Consider the following 19,215-nt stretch of genomic DNA (forward strand, 5'->3'; position numbering starts at 1 on the left):
TTTTCAGTCCTACCCTTTTACCGGTTGATCAACAGAAGTACAGAACAGTGCACAGACCACAGGATAGGGGTCTTGTGGCGCAAGATTTTCCAGTGTGCTCTTTACCTGTCCTTACCCATGTTCCCAATGCTCATATGTTTATAGAAGGCCGTGGTAATCAAGAGAGCAACTCCATGACTAGGAATTGGCTTCATTCAGGGTTTCCTTAATGATGACCACTTCAACTGACCTGATGCACATTGTCTCACGGAGCGAACATCCTTTGTCCTTACAATGTATGGATGTAACCTGCAATTACATTTTTTTCCACGCTGCATAGTGTATAAACTCAACATGGTGTGTTCTTAATATTCCTTTATAATGTCTTTCTTTTTTATGGGTATTATATTTTACTCGAAATTTGCTGCATCTCTATTTGTGAATGTTAATCATTTGTTTTCTGCCTACTTCTTGACCATAAGTTCATTTTGTAGTTATTTTTTCTCACCCTAACGTTGTAATTTGATTCTGTAATCTTAAGTTTGTTTTATGAATCTGATAATACTAGCTGTGTCAGTTGTAAAATGTTTAGAGTTCCAATTTCCAAATTTTCCATATTTACAATTTGCATTTGTTCTTCTATTTCCTCTACTATGAATATGATATTCCAATGACAGGGTAGTCCACTTTGCAACTTCTTTGACGACAGCGGCTATGAAATGCAAACGCATTTTTTTTTTACTTTTTGACTTGGCCACTGTGAACTACAGCACCAAAGACCAAACTAGTTCTTACGCTCAACTGGAAGAGAGCCTTGTATGTTTTCAAAACATGGTTTGGGGACAGATCAATTTTTGATCAGTTTTCTAGTCAAAAGGGAAACTGGTCATACTGTGTATAAATCCATTAAGAAACAATTCTTGGCAAACACCGTCTCATTCCCATTTTTACTGCAAAATGTGAATGTTACTGCCGAAGTTTTTACTGTTTCTGAGCACCCCAACAACTAAATTCAAAATTTTGGTTAAAATATCCCGCCACCGCCAAATTCTGTTCAAAAAATTTCATTCTGAAGTTTTCAACTTTGAATTTGAAATTTTGAACTCCGCCAAAAAATTTCAACCAGATTCGGAATCTTATAGACCGGTATCAGCCGTCGATTACAATAAAACTCAATCCCTCTTATCTGTACGACACCCAATAGAAAAACAGCAAAGAACTAAAACCACAATCTCCCCCAAAAACAATCTCTTCCTCTATAAATCCCCCATTCCCGAACCCAATTCCTCACAAATCAATTCTACAATTCTCTCAGAAACCTCAATTTATCAGATCTCTGCAACTTCATTTCTAGAAAATGGCTCGTACTAAGCAAACTGCTCGTAAATCAGCATCAGCGACCGGAGGAGTGAAGAAACCACACAGATTCAGGCCAGGAACTGTTGCTCTTCGTGAAATCAGGAAATACCAAAAGAGTACCGATTTAAGGTTAGTTCGTGAGATCGCTCAAGATTTCAAAACTGATTTAAGGTTGCAGCTCTAACAAGCAGCTGCTGAAGCGTTTTTGAAGATACTAATCTCTGTGCGGTTCATGCTAAAAGGGTTACGATTATCCTAAAGACATTCAACTTGCCAGAAGAATTAGAGGTGAACGAGCTTGATAATCTCTAGTTTCTTAGTAAATGTATTGAAGATTATGGATCTAGGATCTGTCTTTTTATTTTGGAATGTTGGAGGATTTGATTGATCCTCAGTATTGCTGTCTTATTTCATCCTTTTCGTGAATCCCCCAATTTCGATTGAATTAACTCCCCATTTCCAATTGGATTGAAGCCCTGAATGTTGGAGGATTTGATTGTCCTTTGAAACCGTCTTCATTGCTTGTACATTATTACACCACGACCTGCCCATTTCTGCTTGATGTTGCTGCAATCTCTTGGCAGTGCAAACCCTCTCCTCGCTTCTCATTGCTCATGTAAAGCTCGTGCGAATGTAATGTGCTGGACAAAAGCTCATTCCTGGAGTGGATGTGCTGATTTTCACATCTCAATCCGATTTACAGCATTATAGGTAATCCAATACTATTACCATACCTTTTGGTTTTTTGGGTTTACTAGACCTTTTATTTGAATCATTCATTTGACGAGATATTTGGTTTGCAAGCATAATGTGTTTCATACCTTTTGGTTTTTTGGCAGAATGTGACTAATGGTGTTTATGGCAGTATCAAGCATCATCAGTGAGGAGAGGGTTTGATGGACCACCAACACGAACGGGTCATCATCACCAGTATTATTCGCAAAGGTCCTCCATTTCAGATGTCTCATCGATGGAGTGAGCATCTGACGCATGCCCGCATCTGGAGTGCATACCGTGTCTCCTGCAGAGTGGTCAAATACTACCTCTTTGCTTCTATTACAATCTGAGCAATAAGCCAAGGTATGTGCAGGTACAGTAACAGTAGTTGCATATTTCTGTATTATTTTGATATGCAATCATAATGTAGCATATGAGGCTATAAGCGGTGCTAGTGGTATCATTAGGACTCCAGTTATGTGGAAAAAAAGGGATGAAAAGAGCCATAACAAAGACAAAAGCCTGAGGCGAGGCGAGGCAAGGCGTGCCCCATATCTTAAACCCAAGTGCCTTTTGACATTCAAATCTCACGTGACAGAAGTGCTCCTGCAAGTAAACCGTCTTCCCCTTCCACAAATTCCCTCCCTATAAAAACATGAGACTAGTAGTATATCAATTTATCAAATCACTCTCTCTAAATCAGAGAAATTCAGAGAAACCTTCAACCAAGAAAACTCATCAATACCCAGTAAGTTAGTTTCAAAAATCTACTTTGAAATTAACCAGAATCCTCAAAGAAAATCGTCCAAAACTAAACCAAAGAAGCAGCTTCGATAGAGTTTCAAGAAACTGTGATAATGGAAGATAGGAGAGGAAAAAATGTTGTTGATGGTGGTGGTGGAAAATCTGAAAGTGATGAACAAGGAACAAGTAGTAGGACAACATTAGCTGAGTTGTTTTCTCAACCCCATGATCAAGAAGATCCAGCAGATAAGAAAGAAGATGATAAAGAAGGTGAAAATCAAGAAGCGCGTATTACAACAGTAGCTGAGTTATTTTCTCGAGAAGCTGATGAAGAAGAACCAGCAGATAAGAAAGAAGATGATAGCAGTAGCAGCAGTAGAAAACAAGAACGTGTTAGTATTACTGAAAAGGGGAGTAGTTCTTCTCGTCAACATGATCATGATTCAAACCCACTGCTGAGAGCTCATCTTGAACCACAGTTAAAATTGTTAAGGGATTGCAAAGATGAAGTCAAGGATTTGGAAAAAGATATAGAAGCTCTGCAACAATGTTATGAATTGGGTGGTGATGAAAATCCTCTGATTCAACGTATTTCTTCTTCTGACTTTAAAGAATTGAGTGCCAATCTTGATGCAAAATTACAGGCGTTGAAGAATAGTATTGATAAGAAGAAAGAATTGGAAGAAGAAATCAAAGAATTGACAGAACAAGTAGAATTTGGTTGCAATCTTATAGTTCAGTGCTATGCTGGAATTAATCAACAGGAAGCGATTCCAGCTGAAGGTGAAGCAAAAGCAACAGATAATCCAAACATAGGTATTTTGTTTGCCATTACTCCAAAATATAGTGGCCATGCCATAGAATTTTATTATAAAGAAGCAAATTCTGATATAGTACTGCATAGTGTATCTACGGATTGTCCCCAAAAGTGGAACAAACTGGCCATGCAGTTACCCAGTCTATCTACTGGAAAGAATTTCTTCGAGTTTGTTGGCTCCTGCAATGGATTGATATGTTATAGAACTCAAACGTATTGGTTCTCAGATGTTACATGCGTTTACAACCCATTTACCACCGAAAGCGTTGCTGTGTTTAACGAGACGAGTGCGTCCTTCAAGTGTATTGGTTTCGGATACTGTATTTCCACCAAGAAGTACAAGCTAGTCAGAATTTGTGAAATCGACTTTGGTGAGCGACGCTTTCAAGTAAACTCTCTAGGTGAGGGCAGAAAGTAGAGAGACAAACCAAAGATTCCATATGCATTTTTGAAGCCAGGCATTGCTGCGAATGGAAGTCTGCATTGGTTGATCGATACAGGGTCTGGCATTGAGATTATAGCTTTTAGTTTAGCAGATGAAACATTTGGTTCCCTGCAGTCACCAGTTCAGCCTCTCCACTCCACTTCCTATATTTGCAGTACACTCGAAGGGGATCTCTGTTTGTGTATACCATACACAGAGCAAAGTGAATATATGATGGATATATGGGTGTTTAGTACTAGTTTGGAAGCAACTTCCCCCAGCTCTTTTATTTGGAACAAAATCTTCAGTAGGAAGGTAAATCTAGAATCCGAATGCCGACTATTATCCTCAACAGACAGTAGAATACTCCTATGGGATTGGCTAGCTCGCGTCCTATCTTGTTATGACTTTAAAGCAACAATTTCCAAAGAGCTATGGTCCACTGAAGGCTATAAATATGTCCACGCAACTCCTTGTATTAATACTCACTTTTGAGGATTTCTTGTTATGAAATCAACTCAATAAGTTCTAGTTTTGATGCAAGAATAGTTCACATTTTGTCAAGCAAGTCCCAAGAAGATGATTTCTATGATGCTGATACAGATTAATGGTTCTTTTGGCTCAACATTCTTTGGCGGTGCTCCTTGGATCTTCATTAGGCGATTTTATTGTTTCTCATTATTAGTAATTGCATCAGTTTTGAGGAATTCTTGTTTTGAATTGAGCTCAATTAGTTCTTGTTTTGGATGTAAGGATAGTTCACATTTTGTCAAGCAAGTTCTGAGAAATGACTTGATTTCTTTTAGCCAAATTCCTGACAGTGTTTGAGTTACATTTTCATTATTTTGGGTCTAGTGCAATTCTTAAGTAATGTCAATGATCATTTCTTCCATTTACTCTATTTTGTTTGTTCATTTTTTTTCTCCCCTAAATTATCAGCTGCTTTTTGAGTGCGTTTTTGTAAGGAATTTCTTCTACAGATGTCGAGTTTGATTGATAGTACAGAGCATGTTAGAGTCTTAGGGCTGGGAATGTTATGTCTTGGTTTGAACAGGCAATAGCTAGGTTCTGTGCCCCAGACATAAGCAGAAGTTTGAATTTCAGAATTGGTTTGAATTTCAGGCAATAGCTAGGTTCTGTCAGAAGTGCTGGATTCAGTTCAGATATCGGAGATTTCACAATGTTGCCGAATGGCACAGGCAAAACATAAGATAATTTCCACGGGGTTCCAGCTACAAAGTCAGACACCGCATAAGCAATTGTGAATTTCCATAAAAATTTAAGCACATACGAGATGGCTTCCAATTATCAGCTAAAATCTTTTATTCAACACCTGATCCTCAGGATGCTGTTGCTAGGAAGACAGTTTTTTTCTTTTCGTTTTGACCCTTTCAATTGTGCAGTCACACCATTTTTCACCCCAACTGGTAGCATTATACTTAAGCAAGGGCGTTAAATACTTCAACTGTGAATAGCTTGTTCCATGATTTTACATCTCATCTTGCTTCATCTCCCTCACATCTGCACCAACCTCAGGATCAAAGCCAAGCAAGCACAGAGATCCTCCTAAAACACACAAACTCATTCCAGCATTTTCATCACTCAGGTAATTAAGGCTGTGGCATCTGGTTAACTTAACAGGCTTTCCACATCTGCTATCCAGTGCAGAGCTCCGTTAACAGGCATCCGAGCCCTATCAGGTACATTTCGGTGAACAAGAGTATCGATATAGATTTCCTCAACTCCTTTCCATTTGTTATTTTTCAACGGATACACCATAACCTCATAACTACCTTCAAAATTCCCAATTCCATACTCTGCGTAACTCAAGCATTTTTCCGCTTCTGAAAATGTTGGAAATGGTATCTTCTTACACTCGTGTTGTTGGATTCCATAAGATAAGAACAAGCGATTAATACTTACTAACATGCCTTAAAAAAAAACAAAAAAAAAACAGGCCATTGCAACATCCAAAGAAGTCAATTCCATCCTGGTAAGATCTAACTGGGTGCATCACATGGCTAATGAGGATGGATTGTAAGTAAGTCACTTGTTCAAGCACCTAAAAGTAAAATACACAGTGTTTTTAGTATTCAAAGAACAAGTACTCAATGTTAACAGTATTAGTATTGTACTACTCATTGTTGACAATCACTCAAACAAACAAGCAAATCGAGCCAATCTTACAATTCATTGAGAAAACATGAAAAATTAAAAGAGCCCATGATTTTCGCTGATTTCAATCAATGATAAAATCAAAAAGAAGATAAAACTAATTTGATCAGTTCATAGTTGTGTGTGTTTTCAACAAAGAAAAAAAAGAGCAAAACAAAGATAAAGCGCATTGGAAAGTGTTAGCGAGAGATAGTACCTGCAAGAATGGAGGTGTTGAGATGTATGAATCCCTGATCTCTGAACTCCGGAGAGAAGTTTGGGCAGGTGGAGCAAAGACTGCTTAGGATTTTATCACTTTGAGCCGAGGGTCAGTGTCTATTTTACTGGGGAAGTGGGGATTGAGTCTCGACTCTTGAGAACCCATCTTTGGGGGGTGGGTGCGACTCTATTGAAAGATTTTGACCAGCACTTTACACGTGTATATAAATGGTTGGATTTGGTGGGGCATATACAAGATAACTTTTGGTAGAGTGGGTAGTATTTAAGGTGCACGAAATGTTTATGCTTACGGTTAGGCCCGCACTTCGGCCGGTCGGCACGGTTTTTGGCCAATACTGGTCAGCGAGCCGACTATAGGACGGTTTTCCATACTGAAACCGTGGAACAGTCGACCTTTCTTTGGTACAATTTTTAATCGATCTGAGTCGGCTTGGTCGGTGACGGTATTTAGGCCGATTTTCTGGCAGATTTGTGTTGTCGGAATTAGTTCTTGAAACTGCAAATTCTTTTCTAACTTTCTATCATGTTCAACACGCTTTCATCCATACAAAGGCTGTAGATTTCAATTATACAACCATTTCGAAATTTTGGGTACACAAATTTACAGTATAATTCATGAAGAATATAACTGATATTCAAATCAACTCATCCACTGATTCACAAAGAACATAGAACCCCAAACCATGAAACAACCAAAATTAAAGACTAGGGTTTAGAAACTCAAAAAATAACAAAAATTAAACAATTGATTAATCCATACATCAAAAGCAAAATAGGTTGTAAGCATAAAATTCAACTTTAAGCTTCACTGTTAACATTAAATGAATCAATCCATGGAGATGATTACTTTATTAGTATATTTTTCTTCCAAAATTAAACGATTGAGAAGAAAAAGATGATGGAGAGCAGGTCGTGGTGATGGAAGTTGGAGTTGGTGGTATATGTGAGAGCCTGAGAGAAGAAGAGGCGCTGAAGTGAAGAAAATTTGAGAGAGAATGTGATTTAATTTTCTAAGGTTAGGTTAAACTTAATATCATATATATATATGTAAATGGACGGTTATGATTAAAAGTAATATTGAGATCAATGGCCAGAATTTTGCCGGTTTATTTCAGCTCGGCTCGGCCGGTTTTGGACTTGAAACCGTGCATCGAGCCGTTAGATCAACGGTTTCGATTCTTATAACTGTCACCGGCCGTTGGATGAACGGTTCAACACGATTTTTGGCCGGTTCTGTAGGTCCCGGTCGGGTTTGTCGGCCCGGTCGGTTTCTTGTGCAGGCCTACTTACAATATTTCATATCCTCATCTTTCTTTAGGAAGAACTTAACTACTTTAAGAGCTAAAGATTAGTAATCCGAAGAGTAGCTCTGCTAAGAATCAAAATACATTCTCGAATTTGTGATATTTAGTTATGTATGTTTTTGCAAAATGCACTCCATATACCTACCAGTTCACTAAGTTCATACCCCAAATTCACATTCCGTCGACATAATAGTTTTTCGTTGACCTATTCTTCCTAGGTTCCAGAAGAAAGAAATCCACGCGAAGAAAAAAAAGGCATAAAAATAACACGAAAGCCTTCCAAGTGAGTTCTTCAATATGAGAGAGATTTCATGTGTGTTTGTTTTGTCCCGACTCATATGAGTCGTCTGAAATTGACTTGTCTGGATCTGACTGATTTCAGTTGATTCATTTGGATCTGACTCAATATGTTTATTTTTTTGAGTAAAATCTGATTCATTTGACTAAAAAGTATCCTCGTTTGATTGGGGGACATGAGTTCTAATTGGGGGCCATGAAATTTTGTTTCCCCCCCAAATTTTTGATGGGTGTATAAATCTTGTGACGAATATACTATTTTACCCTTTACTAATTAAAAAACAGTTTTACTAATTAACCACCCTAATTAAGGTCCCCAATCTATATACCCTAATCTAAACAAAAGAGAAAATCAGTTTTTCTTCATCTTCATCTTCCTCTCCCTCCTTTCTCTTTTCCACCACCACCATTAACGACTCCACCGAGGGAAAACAATTTCTTCAACCGATTCATCATCGTTGATGATAAAACTTTGATCGACGATTAACTTCATCTACAAACATGGCTAAAAAAAAGACCGCTCGCAAAGCACTTCAAATCCCTAATCTTGTAGATACGGTAAACGCAAAGGTGTATGTGAGAAGAACTCATGAAGCTACAAAATCGAAACCCAAAAAGAAAACGGCTCCAATTATAAGGTATCTGAACTTAAACCCATCTCCTATTCGATGTTTTGGTTGTGTTTTGATTGTGTAATCGAGATTGGTAACTGAAAGTTAGAAGTTAGAGAGTGAAAGTCGTTAGTATCGACAAATAATACCCTAACGACTGTTAGTTTGCATGTTTTTTTATGAAAAATTGTTAACCTGTTAGGTTGAAGATGACGACTGTAGATCTGCTACTTCAATATTCTGTTCCCTAGAATAGAGTCGTTACCATATTAGGTTGAAGATGACGACTTATGTCCGACGACCCTTACTTATTGCTTGACGACTATGGGTTGAACTCGAACAACCATCTATTGAAAAAAAATGATAGAGTCGTCATCTTAGGTCCCAAAGAGTCGTCATTTATCTATATTCCCTAGAGTCAGTCATCCATATTATAAGATCGTCATTGCTATTTTGACGACCCATTTTTAAACAATAACGACCCTTTTTGAACCAAACTCACCTTCTATGTCCAAATTTTTTTAAAGAGTCGTTGCCGTGTAAAGACTTGAGTCGTTACCCATTCATGAAGAGTCGTTAGTTTTTTAGACCATCCCATTGACGACCTTTAACTGATTCCATAAAGTTTATGTCTTATTAGTTTTTTTTTTCCGTGTTTGGATTGTAGTGCCAAGAAAACCAAAGATAAGGTTGAAATAACAGTAACTTATCCTTCCAGAACTCCCGGCCACGATAGATACCTACTTGCCGGTCCATTACGCGGAAGAAGGCCGAGTGAGGTATCATTTTCTAGAACCGAACCAAGAGACAAAGGTAATGAGTTGTCCGATTCCTTAGAATCAGACTCTCCTATTGTTTCCGCTAACACTAGTGGTGAAGAAGAGGAAGAAGAAGAGATCCAATAAGAAGAGATCCAAGAACAAGAGATACAAGAAGAATAGATACAATAAAAATATATACAAGAAGATGGTAATGGTGGTGATGAGGAAGAGGAAGGGTATAAAGGGAATAATGATGGTGATGAGGAGGGAGAAGAGGATGAAGGGGATGATGCTGGTGATAAGGATGAAAGTAATGATGCTGGTGATAAGGATGGAGAGGATGTTGCTGGTGATAAGGAGGATGAAGAAGACGATGGTAAAAAAGATGTAGAAGCTGAGGAAAAGAATGCAAAGCCGAAGCCGGTAAAGAGGGTTAAGAAGGATGGAACAGATATTGCACCCAGCGCGAGACACATTCCCGAGACTCATATGATGTTGTCTCCTCTTCGAAGTGGTAAATGTAGAGGAGAACCTAAAGATGACGGTAAAGTTCCATTTGGATATCCTGGATCGTGGGATCATACCATCTATGAGACTATCGTAAGAATCCCATATTTTCTTGCTATTTGATTAGTTGTAGTTAACTTTCTATTTTTTTTAATATTTATTCGTTTATGTTTTGTAGGATCATAAGAATGCTGTACGTCTTTTCAGGCACCAATCTTCTTTTAAAAAAATGAATTTGTGGCCGCTAGAAGGTGAATGTGCAGGAGTTAGAAAGCATGTTGAAAACTCTGGTTTGTACAATGCAGTTGTGAACTATGTGATTGCGTATGACAAGGTTGCAGTATCTAGTATCTATGAGAGGTATTACGCTGAAGTCGACATATTCCAACTTCCTGTTAGCGAGATGACATTGACCCCTGATGATGCAGAACAGATATTAGGGCTGCAGGTCGAAGGAAAATCAACCAGTGAGAAGTTCAATAAAAGGCCTAGTTGGGATGAAATCTATGGGTGGACCAAGAACTTGTTTGGACGGGATAAAGCCACCACTGATGAGATTTTTGTGTCGGGATCCAATTATTTGAAGAAAGAGTACAAACTTGTTAAGATTAGGGAGATGTTTTCTGGGACACAAAAAAAGGAAGATAAAGATGGTATCGATGATATGGAATGTCGTTATGCAGCGACGACATATTTGTTGTATGTCTTTGTGTCTGTTATATTTCCAGACATCAAACTTAATCGGGTTAGCGCCAACCTTCTTCAACTTTTGGATCCCTTGGAAGATGTGAACAAGTACTCTTGAGGGACTGCCATAGTTGCACATCTGAATGGTCAGCTTTCTCAGGCCTCTCGCGAATGAACTTCTCAAATTAATGGGAATTTGGCTCTAATCCAGGTATTTGGATTGATGAAAGTTGTCTTATCTTTGTACGTTTTAAAATCTTGAAAATTATTTTTTTTAACGTTTATTCCATTATTTTAAATTTTTCATCATTTTAAAATTTTCATCATTCGGTTATTATAGGTGTGGTTTTATGATCGTTTCCCATCACTGATCAAAGATAATGAAGATGTGGAACTCGATCCAAAATGGAGCAAAGGTAGTCCAACAGAAACCCGATACCTCTTCACCGGATCTCAAGATAAGGAACAAGCTGATGCGTTGATAGAAATGTACCATTCTATATATATATATAGAAGCCCATATCTCAACTCTTCCATATCAAATCCCTAATCGTCAACCTTCTCTTCTCCTTGTCATTTAATTACCATCCAAGAGAAAAAATAATAGAAACACCATGACTACTACCTATACTTATTAAGAGGATTGTGCCGTGGTGAGAGCTTGAAAAAACAGTCAAAAACCACTTTGAAGATCTAGGAAAAGATATTGATGAAAAATCAGATGCTTGGTGGAACCGTGTATTCATCGTTTTTGTGGCGTTAGACGGAAATTGCAACTCAAGGTCTTTGAAACAAGTCAAGGAACGCTTCAAGAAGATAAAGTTCGAGTGTCATTGCTTGAAAAGAGAAATTACTGCCGTAAGGGAAGCCTCTCTGGATATGCATAGTGCTATAAGAGTAAGTATTTAAACAAGAGGTAAAACTTATACAAAGATTTGATCGATACTAACTAAGTATGTTTGCGTTTTCAGTTGGGGAAGGGGTATACCTATTATAAGGAGCTTCGTGGGAAAAAGTTTGAGTTCGAAGATTGCTACTTTATCTTGGAAGGCACCATGTATAACTACACCATATATGGTTAAGTGTTTAAGTGCACCGTTATTATTTATTGTATTTCATTTCCTTCAATGGAATGCTATGCAAGATGTATGTCTTTTACGACTCAATGAAATGATTCTATGAAATAAAAAATTATGATATTCCATCCCAAGTGTCGTTAGTATATATAACTACCGTACCTAACGACTCTAACTAAAATTCATAATGGCTGGTTAGGGAAGACAATTAATATGACTATATAGATGACGACCCTACGTCTGCTACTTTACAGTAAGTTTGGGCTCTAGAGTCGTTAGGTTGAAAAAAAAACAAGATAACGACTCTTTGTGACCTAGCTGAAAGAGAGTCGTCAAATTTTAGCTGACCACATTAACGATTTTTCATAACCTGTAAAAGTTGAAAGCTAAAGTCGTCAATGGTAGAGTCAAAGCACCGACGACTTTCAAGAGTCGTTAGTTTATTCAACACCCGACTATAACGACTCTGATCACTATGTGTACTTTCATGGTAACCATGAATCGACCACTTGGAGCACCATTCATACGATTTGAAGAGTATATGAAGTTTACCTGATTGCTTTGAGCTCCGGGTTCTGCATTTGGAGGATCGGTTCCTTCATTTTGAGAAATCCAATCTTCATTTGCACCATTATCCATGGATTCATTTATCAACATTTCTTCATCAAACATCCATTACATACTATTAGTTGAGACAATAAACTCATCAACACAATCATGGTTGTTGTTTGAAGCTTCACCAACCTCATTCCCTCCACTTGAATCACTCATTTCTAAAAACCCTAGTTGTTCCTCTCAAAACTCCTCCTCTTCTTCTCAACACATAAACCACATTTTCCCAAATCTTAAAATCAGATTTTAATCTAAATACACTTACCACACTAATCAAACTAATTAATTCTTAATACTAATCACATAAGGGCATTTTTGCCATTTAGAAAATATTTTTTAAGGGATGACTCAAATTAGGTTTGGGTGACCTTTTTTGTCCCGTACTTCATGTCCCCCAATTAAAACCCATGACCCCCAATTTAGCTAGGTAAAATACATGAGTTAGTGAATCTGTCGCATGAGTAAGGGATATTTTATTCTCTGATTCAAATGGGTCCGAATCATCGGTTATATATGAATCAGACCGCGAGTCATACCTAACTCAAAACTAAAAACAAACAGTCTAACATCTGACTCGAATCAAGTCAGCAGTCGAGTCAGATTCCAATGCCGAAAATACACTCTTAAAATACTAATAATTAATAATAAGATTTCCAACCGAATTATTCGCTTGCCTTTAGATATGTTCATCTCGAGTAACATGCATGTGGTACAAAGTTGATGAAAACTTGATTAACCTCGAAAAGGAGAAAAAATAAAAATTCGACATTTTCTAAAGATTAATCTAACACTATTTTATTCTGCAGATCAGGCATACTAAAGTTAATAAAGTAGACATCTTCTTGTATAACCATTATATTTAGTTCTTTAAAAATAGACTAGATTTTCTTACGTAACCGGTATCGGTAAGAGTTGAGTCCAAAAGTTTTTAATGCTTTAAGTAGGAGTTTCCAATTCATTCAGTTGAAGGTCCTTGACATATTTATTTGGCATCTAGTCCTCATGTTTAGCTTTTTTCCTTTTGAAGTTATAAATTATATTAATATTAATTCGGAGGAAAGAAGTACATATTGAAAATTTGGAAGTGGTATACTCACCGAAATTTCCCCCGATTTTCATCCAGAGAAGGGAATAGACATCTCATGCCGCGATCATAACACTGGGATGGTGAATGGAGTAAAGTGGGGTCCATCCATCTATTAAAGTCGGAATTTTTGGTCGGTCAAGCAAGCATTTTCCTACTGAAACGGAGATATGATTTTGTTTAAAAAAAAGTTTAATTATGCTTGTTATAATTTTAGCAATGACTTTATATATTGTGTTACAAAGGCCATTTTGGGTCTTTCGGTTGTTTAACCTTGGGATCAAAAATATATGAGTTTTATTATTTCTAAGTTCATTTGTTTTGTTTTTAAATTTTCTTCTAGAGGATTAGACCAGGTCTCCTGGAAAAAAAAGTCACTGGAAATCATCTAGATCAGGTGATTTATTTGGTTATTTTCCTAAGGGCAAAAAAAAAAAATTCATCTTTAATTGGAATAAATAAGATGGAATCATTTTCATTGCGTGTTACACAAACTGGAACATCCTCACCGATAGACTCGATTTATAGAGACTTTGAAAATAATCAGTTAGTATTTCACTAATGATCTCCTTTATGTTGTGAATGGCTATATTTTGGTTATTAGTCAAGCATTATATGTAAATATTTATATTATTTTATCCTAGTTCTATCATATAATCTCTTGACGGTTGTTTCAAAATTATTACCTAAGTATCATGGGGATTTTCCAATTGGATTAGTCCATCTTTTAGGACTAGTTGAGAACGATTAAAAGTCCCAATTGAATTGGCCCTTTTTGTTCCTTTTATTAATCTAAATTTTTTCGAAATTTTCAGATTTGAGACTAGAAAGATTCCCTCTATTAGAATGGTTTCACAAGTAAAGAGTTATTGGTATGTATGGGCTTCACTCGCCCCATCTCGATGCGTTTTTTTTGGAGTCACACGGTTCGGCTCGCCCCAACCCTTAGGAATTTCGATTTGGTGAAGCTCGGTTTTGCCTGACATGGCGCACAACTTAGCCTCACCCGGTCCTGATGCATTTTTTATCCTCGCGTCGCATGATTTTGATGTAAGGCGAAAACTTGGTTTTTCGGCTAACACTGTGAAACGCTCAAAAAAAAACTGGAACAACCCTATGTAATGTTTATATTTAAATCAAATATTTTATAGGTCACATAATAACTAGCTTAGGCTTGATGTAAATTTCTTAGTGTTACGATATTTAAAAATTTATCTTTTATATTAATGGTGTAACATTTTTTTATTAGTAATATACATTTATTAATTCCACCCATATTTCATCGATATGGAAGATTAATCCCATCATTATAACCTTTTATGTTTTATTTTATCACACAATTTTATCAAGTACACTTCCAAACCATTTTCAAAATCATTTTAAGATTTAAAAAGAGTAATAAAATTAAAAATACTTGTTACACTCGATGCACACCCGCTGCTCTTGATAACTAACACTTCGGCAGTGGCAAACCATTATCCCATAGACCATTCGCATCTAACGGAATCAAATCGACCGAATCTCAATAACCAGGTTTTATAAAAGAAAGTATCTCCAGGTCTAGGATTGGATTCCTGCATCGTCTGTTGTGGGTCAATTGAAGGTAAATTTTAAACTATTTTATGGTTTTTGTACAAATAATGAAACAAAGATAAAGGTGAGTTTTGTTGTGTGGTGTAAACTTCACTTATAAGTCTCCTGGCGCACAATAATAATCAGTCCATAATGTTTATGGTGTCTCACATAAGTTCCATGATTTTAGGGATACATCTACGAAGAAATTCTTTTGGTGAGTTATGGAGTAGTTGATTTTATTACTAAGTATCGTTGCATTATTTTTATTGAATTTGTCATATTTTCAAACTACATTTCTGTAACAAGTCGACGAATTTTCAGATTTGCGGTGTCTTAAAAGTTGCAAGGAGACACTCTTTGGGTTCTTAGAAGTGTATGTAATAGATAACTTCAATGCCAAATTATCATGAACCATATAAACAAGTTTAAGCAACCAAATGCCAGTAATTTAAAAAACACAAAATTGGTTAAAAAGACCAAAATCAAAAATTCATAGGTGAAAAAGACATGTAAAATTTGATATTGTTCAAATGAACGAAAATGTAACAATAGCCAGGATGTAAACAGTTTATCCTACCAATTTTTAAATATTTTTCTTAGTTTTAATTTAAATCAGGATGCATCCAGTTTCATCCTTGTTATTTTTTAAGTTTAAACCAGGATGAATCCAGTTTCATTCTTGCTATCTTTATGGTGTCCATTTCACTCATACTAATTCTTATTCGTCCATTTGAATCATGCTTTCAAAATATTTGGACAAATGACCCATTTTCGTAATCAAAACTAGAGTGCTTAGGGAACACTAACAGTCATATGGCAAAGATATTTCCTCTAAACTAAGTAATCAATTAGCTAGCTTATTCCTGTATACCAATATCAAAAAGCAATATCCAAAAGAACATCTATAAGATTCATTAGATAAACTGGAACAAATATCACTTAGAATCAAAAGCAAGGGGTTTGGCAGTCAAATTAGCTCATTTCTTAGTGTAGATGTTGTTTGATGGAATTTTGGGCGAATTTGTTTTACATTATAAACTTAATACAATTTTGTTTTACAAATTAGAACTATGATAAAATTTGTCTAAAAATCTCTTTTACATATTTTTTTCCTTTACAAATATGAATCTATATAATCGTGTAATAGTGTCTGTTTCGTCAAGCTCTTCGGTAGGCCTTCTTACCGTATTGTACTAGTAAACAACATGGACATATTTAGACTAGCTTTTGCAATTTCTCTTCTATCAGATTGAGAATTCTTTGAAAAGTAAATGTAATAAGTAGAAACAAGACTTAAAGTTACAAAGTAGTAAAATAAAATGATCCACAACAATAAATTTAGCTTTAGAGTCATATGAAAACAAAATTCAGATACAAATACTCAAATTTTAGTTAAATTAAAGAGAAAAAATTATCACTTACTTTAGAAAGGTGTCTTGAGCCAGTCGAGCTCCTCCGTAGTGGACATCAACATATTAGGTTCAATCCAAGTGCAATTCTTAAACCATCCTTGTGTATGAGATAAATCATTTGCAGAATGCTTGCCCCAGAGAGAATGATAATGACGTATTTCAACTGAGTAGAATACATTCTCTGCGTTGATATATAATCTAGGAAAATAAATTTTATTTTTCATGTAGCTATTCGGGGCAACTGCCGATATGCATGAGGTGTGGCTAATGAATAACACATGCTCTCCCATACTCTCAACTCTTTCCCATTTCATCTCAGAGAAATTCAATCTAAAAATTATAATCATCTGCGAGCGATATGCTAATTTCACCATTAAAATATCTCCACCACACTCTACTAAGAAACCTGGACTTACACCATCAAAATATGTTCCATGAGGTCTTTGTAGAACATTCCAAGTTTTATCCTTTGCAGAAAAGACTCCCACATATCCGTGATGACTATCGACGCAAAAAAATGCCCCATCGCGAAAAAATGCGGTGTCAAGAAATGATAGGGGAGTAATACCAGGGTCACGAAAGATATGAGAACTCCAATGTTCTTCTCCCCTTGTAATGAAATCGATGTAGAAGTTCCAATCTCTCCGGCCATCCATAGCGAAAACCATGCAATCCGAAGAATACGGCAAAGAAGAAAAAGAAACGACTGAATAATAGTTATCCCGATCCATGTCAGGAAGTTTCACCTTCTGTCGTGTTAGGGGATTATAGAAAAGTACGTTGCGCTCTCTTGTCATTAGTAGCCAACCATCCTTCTGAAAACGGATTGTATAGTCTGGTAGATCCGAGAGGTTGATGGAGTAGGTTTCATCATTATACATCGGGTTTACGACATTGAAGATAGTGTCAGTTTGGTCTCTCGAGAACACCAGCCATGGGGATAAATATGATGTCTTTTGCACTTTTGGTATGATATCTCTGTTCAGTTTACACACTGAACGGAAATGCTTATAGTCTGATCCGTGAAGAAGATCTGCTATCAACCCCACAATGTCTTCGTTGAGATCATTCCAATGGCTTAAACCTTCGACCTCTCCAGAGTTGCAATTTCCACCTTGATTCTCATCATTAACAACCATACTAGTAGTTTTTTCAATTTTGAGTTCATCTTTGCCGCCTAATATATATGCCACTCTTCCATGCAGATTACCAGGCATTGTAACCCAGTCTGTGTAGTAAAATTCTCCCGACTGCGAAGTGCAAATAGTATCACCACTACTTTCAATTTCGAATTTGTGGATCAGACTTAGATCAGTCCACATCAAGTAATACAAACAACCCCTTTTGAAGCCCCACTCAGCTGCTGAACAACAACCTGTGGTGTGAGTACTGCCGATAAATAGAACATGATCTCCAAAACTGTTCACCTTCTCCCATTCCATTAACGAGAAATTCAACCTCACCACTTCTATCGACATCACTCCATCAGTATGTCTATTGAGGATGAAGTCAACCCTGAAAAGTTCATCATGAGATTCCACATAATGCGACTCGGGATATGCTTTAACTATCAATGGAAACGGCACCTCCTCCTTTACGTGGAATGACTCAATAGATATGGTCAAATCAGTATCGTGTTGGATCTCTAGGTGATGCTCATCTGTTTGATTATCATACGTACACATCAAATATAACTTACCTTTGAAGCAAAGAACAGATCTAGGCGTGCCCTTTGCTATCAAGTCTAGCATATTTGGAGATAAATTCTGGCTTCGCCATTGTGTTTCTCCGGGGCGACAAAATAGAAAAGTGTACCGATGCTCTACATGGAATCCGTTATCAAGAAAAAATAAAACCATTGAATCATTATCAGCCCTACGAGGAGGTGATGACAACACACAGTCGGTAAATCTGTAATAATCTTCACAAAACCCTAGTAGCGTAGGTAACTGAATTCTCTCATTCGTTGCGGGGTTCCAAAGAAAACAATCACCGTAATTCCAACTGAATGAAGTGTAATCATAAAATCGGTCATCACAAACAATAATTAGCCAACCTTGATTTGAAGGTTTTTGATAAAAAGAAGTACCACTGAGTTCAGGTATATTATCACTACAATTTTCTCTTTTTGGTTCGAAAATATTAATGAAACGGAAATTTTCTTTACCTTCTGTTGTATAACATCGCACGAGGGATGGTGCTACCGCCAGTGGCCCTGGGGGCTTGTAATGTTCACTTCTTTCCTCTGATGCTGCTTGTGCTGCTGCCTTTTCACCCATTAAGAATATCAGAGAAATCTATCACGGTACAGTAATAAAGTTCGTACGTTCTTCTGTGGTGCTGTGTATATTTGGGATGAGATTACGAGAGACTTTTGGGAAAGGGTAAGATTTGAGAGGTGAATAATCAAAGAGTACTCCTGGCCGGTTATTTAAAGAAAACGTTCTTTTTATAATCCTAAGACAACTCGGAGGTCATGCCATTTAAGTTTCCTAGTCAATGAATGAAAGACATTAGCTATGAGAGAGAGACTAGCTAGCTAGGTTTCTACTGGGAGGGAGTCAAGTCAAATCAATATTGTAACTACTGGGACTGGCTACTGCTGCAAATGAATGTTCATCTGCAGCAATCACGAAATGTTTTCAAGCTTGAAATAGAAGCCGAGCACGTATGAAAATCCAGAAAATCGAGTACTCTCTCATCCCGTGGGAAGTGGGAACCATTATGCAAGGGTGTATGGGTTTTAATCATGACTTATAAAAAACATTAAAGAATCATGACTTACAAAAAAACATTAAAATTACGATAAGGGTCTTCCACGGAAATGGTTTCAATACATTACTGTTCGAATATCA

General features: G+C 36.8%; 2 protein-coding genes and 1 long non-coding RNA gene across 5 annotated transcripts; 1 reads left to right on the forward strand and 2 right to left on the reverse strand.

Moving 5' to 3' along the window:
- The first annotated feature begins 1,288 nt into the window (after nucleotides 1-1,288).
- LOC113309495 lies at nucleotides 1,289-4,906 on the forward strand. 3 transcript variants are annotated; one of them, XM_026557920.1, is made up of 3 exons: nucleotides 1,289-1,626; nucleotides 1,813-2,049; nucleotides 2,178-4,906. In XM_026557920.1, exon 3 carries the CDS (start codon nucleotides 2,913-2,915, stop codon nucleotides 4,032-4,034), a length of 1,122 nt encoding a protein of 373 aa, XP_026413705.1. In that variant the 5' UTR covers nucleotides 1,289-1,626; nucleotides 1,813-2,049; nucleotides 2,178-2,912; the 3' UTR covers nucleotides 4,035-4,906. The 3 variants fall into 3 exon arrangements, with proteins under 3 accessions (XP_026413705.1, XP_026413703.1, XP_026413704.1); XM_026557918.1 differs by having other exon boundaries at nucleotides 1,289-2,049; XM_026557919.1 differs by having other exon boundaries at nucleotides 1,289-2,049; nucleotides 2,204-4,906.
- A 386-nt stretch (nucleotides 4,907-5,292) lies between these two features.
- On the reverse strand, nucleotides 5,293-6,533 carry LOC113308049. Its single transcript, XR_003339452.1, has 2 exons — nucleotides 6,412-6,533; nucleotides 5,293-6,102 (listed from the first exon to the last, which is right to left on the reverse strand). It is a non-coding gene; the product is annotated as an uncharacterized LOC113308049 (long non-coding RNA).
- A 9,725-nt stretch (nucleotides 6,534-16,258) lies between these two features.
- LOC113307970 (F-box protein At1g49360-like) lies at nucleotides 16,259-18,658 on the reverse strand. Its single transcript, XM_026556435.1, has 2 exons — nucleotides 18,528-18,658; nucleotides 16,259-18,364 (listed from the first exon to the last, which is right to left on the reverse strand). The coding sequence occupies exons 1-2, from the start codon at nucleotides 18,542-18,544 to the stop codon at nucleotides 16,372-16,374; spliced, it is 2,010 nt and encodes a 669-aa protein (XP_026412220.1). The 5' UTR covers nucleotides 18,545-18,658; the 3' UTR covers nucleotides 16,259-16,371.
- Nucleotides 18,659-19,215: the final 557 nt, after the last annotated feature.

This window comes from Papaver somniferum, chromosome 9 (genome assembly GCF_003573695.1).
Source record: "Papaver somniferum cultivar HN1 chromosome 9, ASM357369v1, whole genome shotgun sequence".
Taxonomy (NCBI): Eukaryota; Viridiplantae; Streptophyta; class Magnoliopsida; order Ranunculales; family Papaveraceae; genus Papaver; species Papaver somniferum.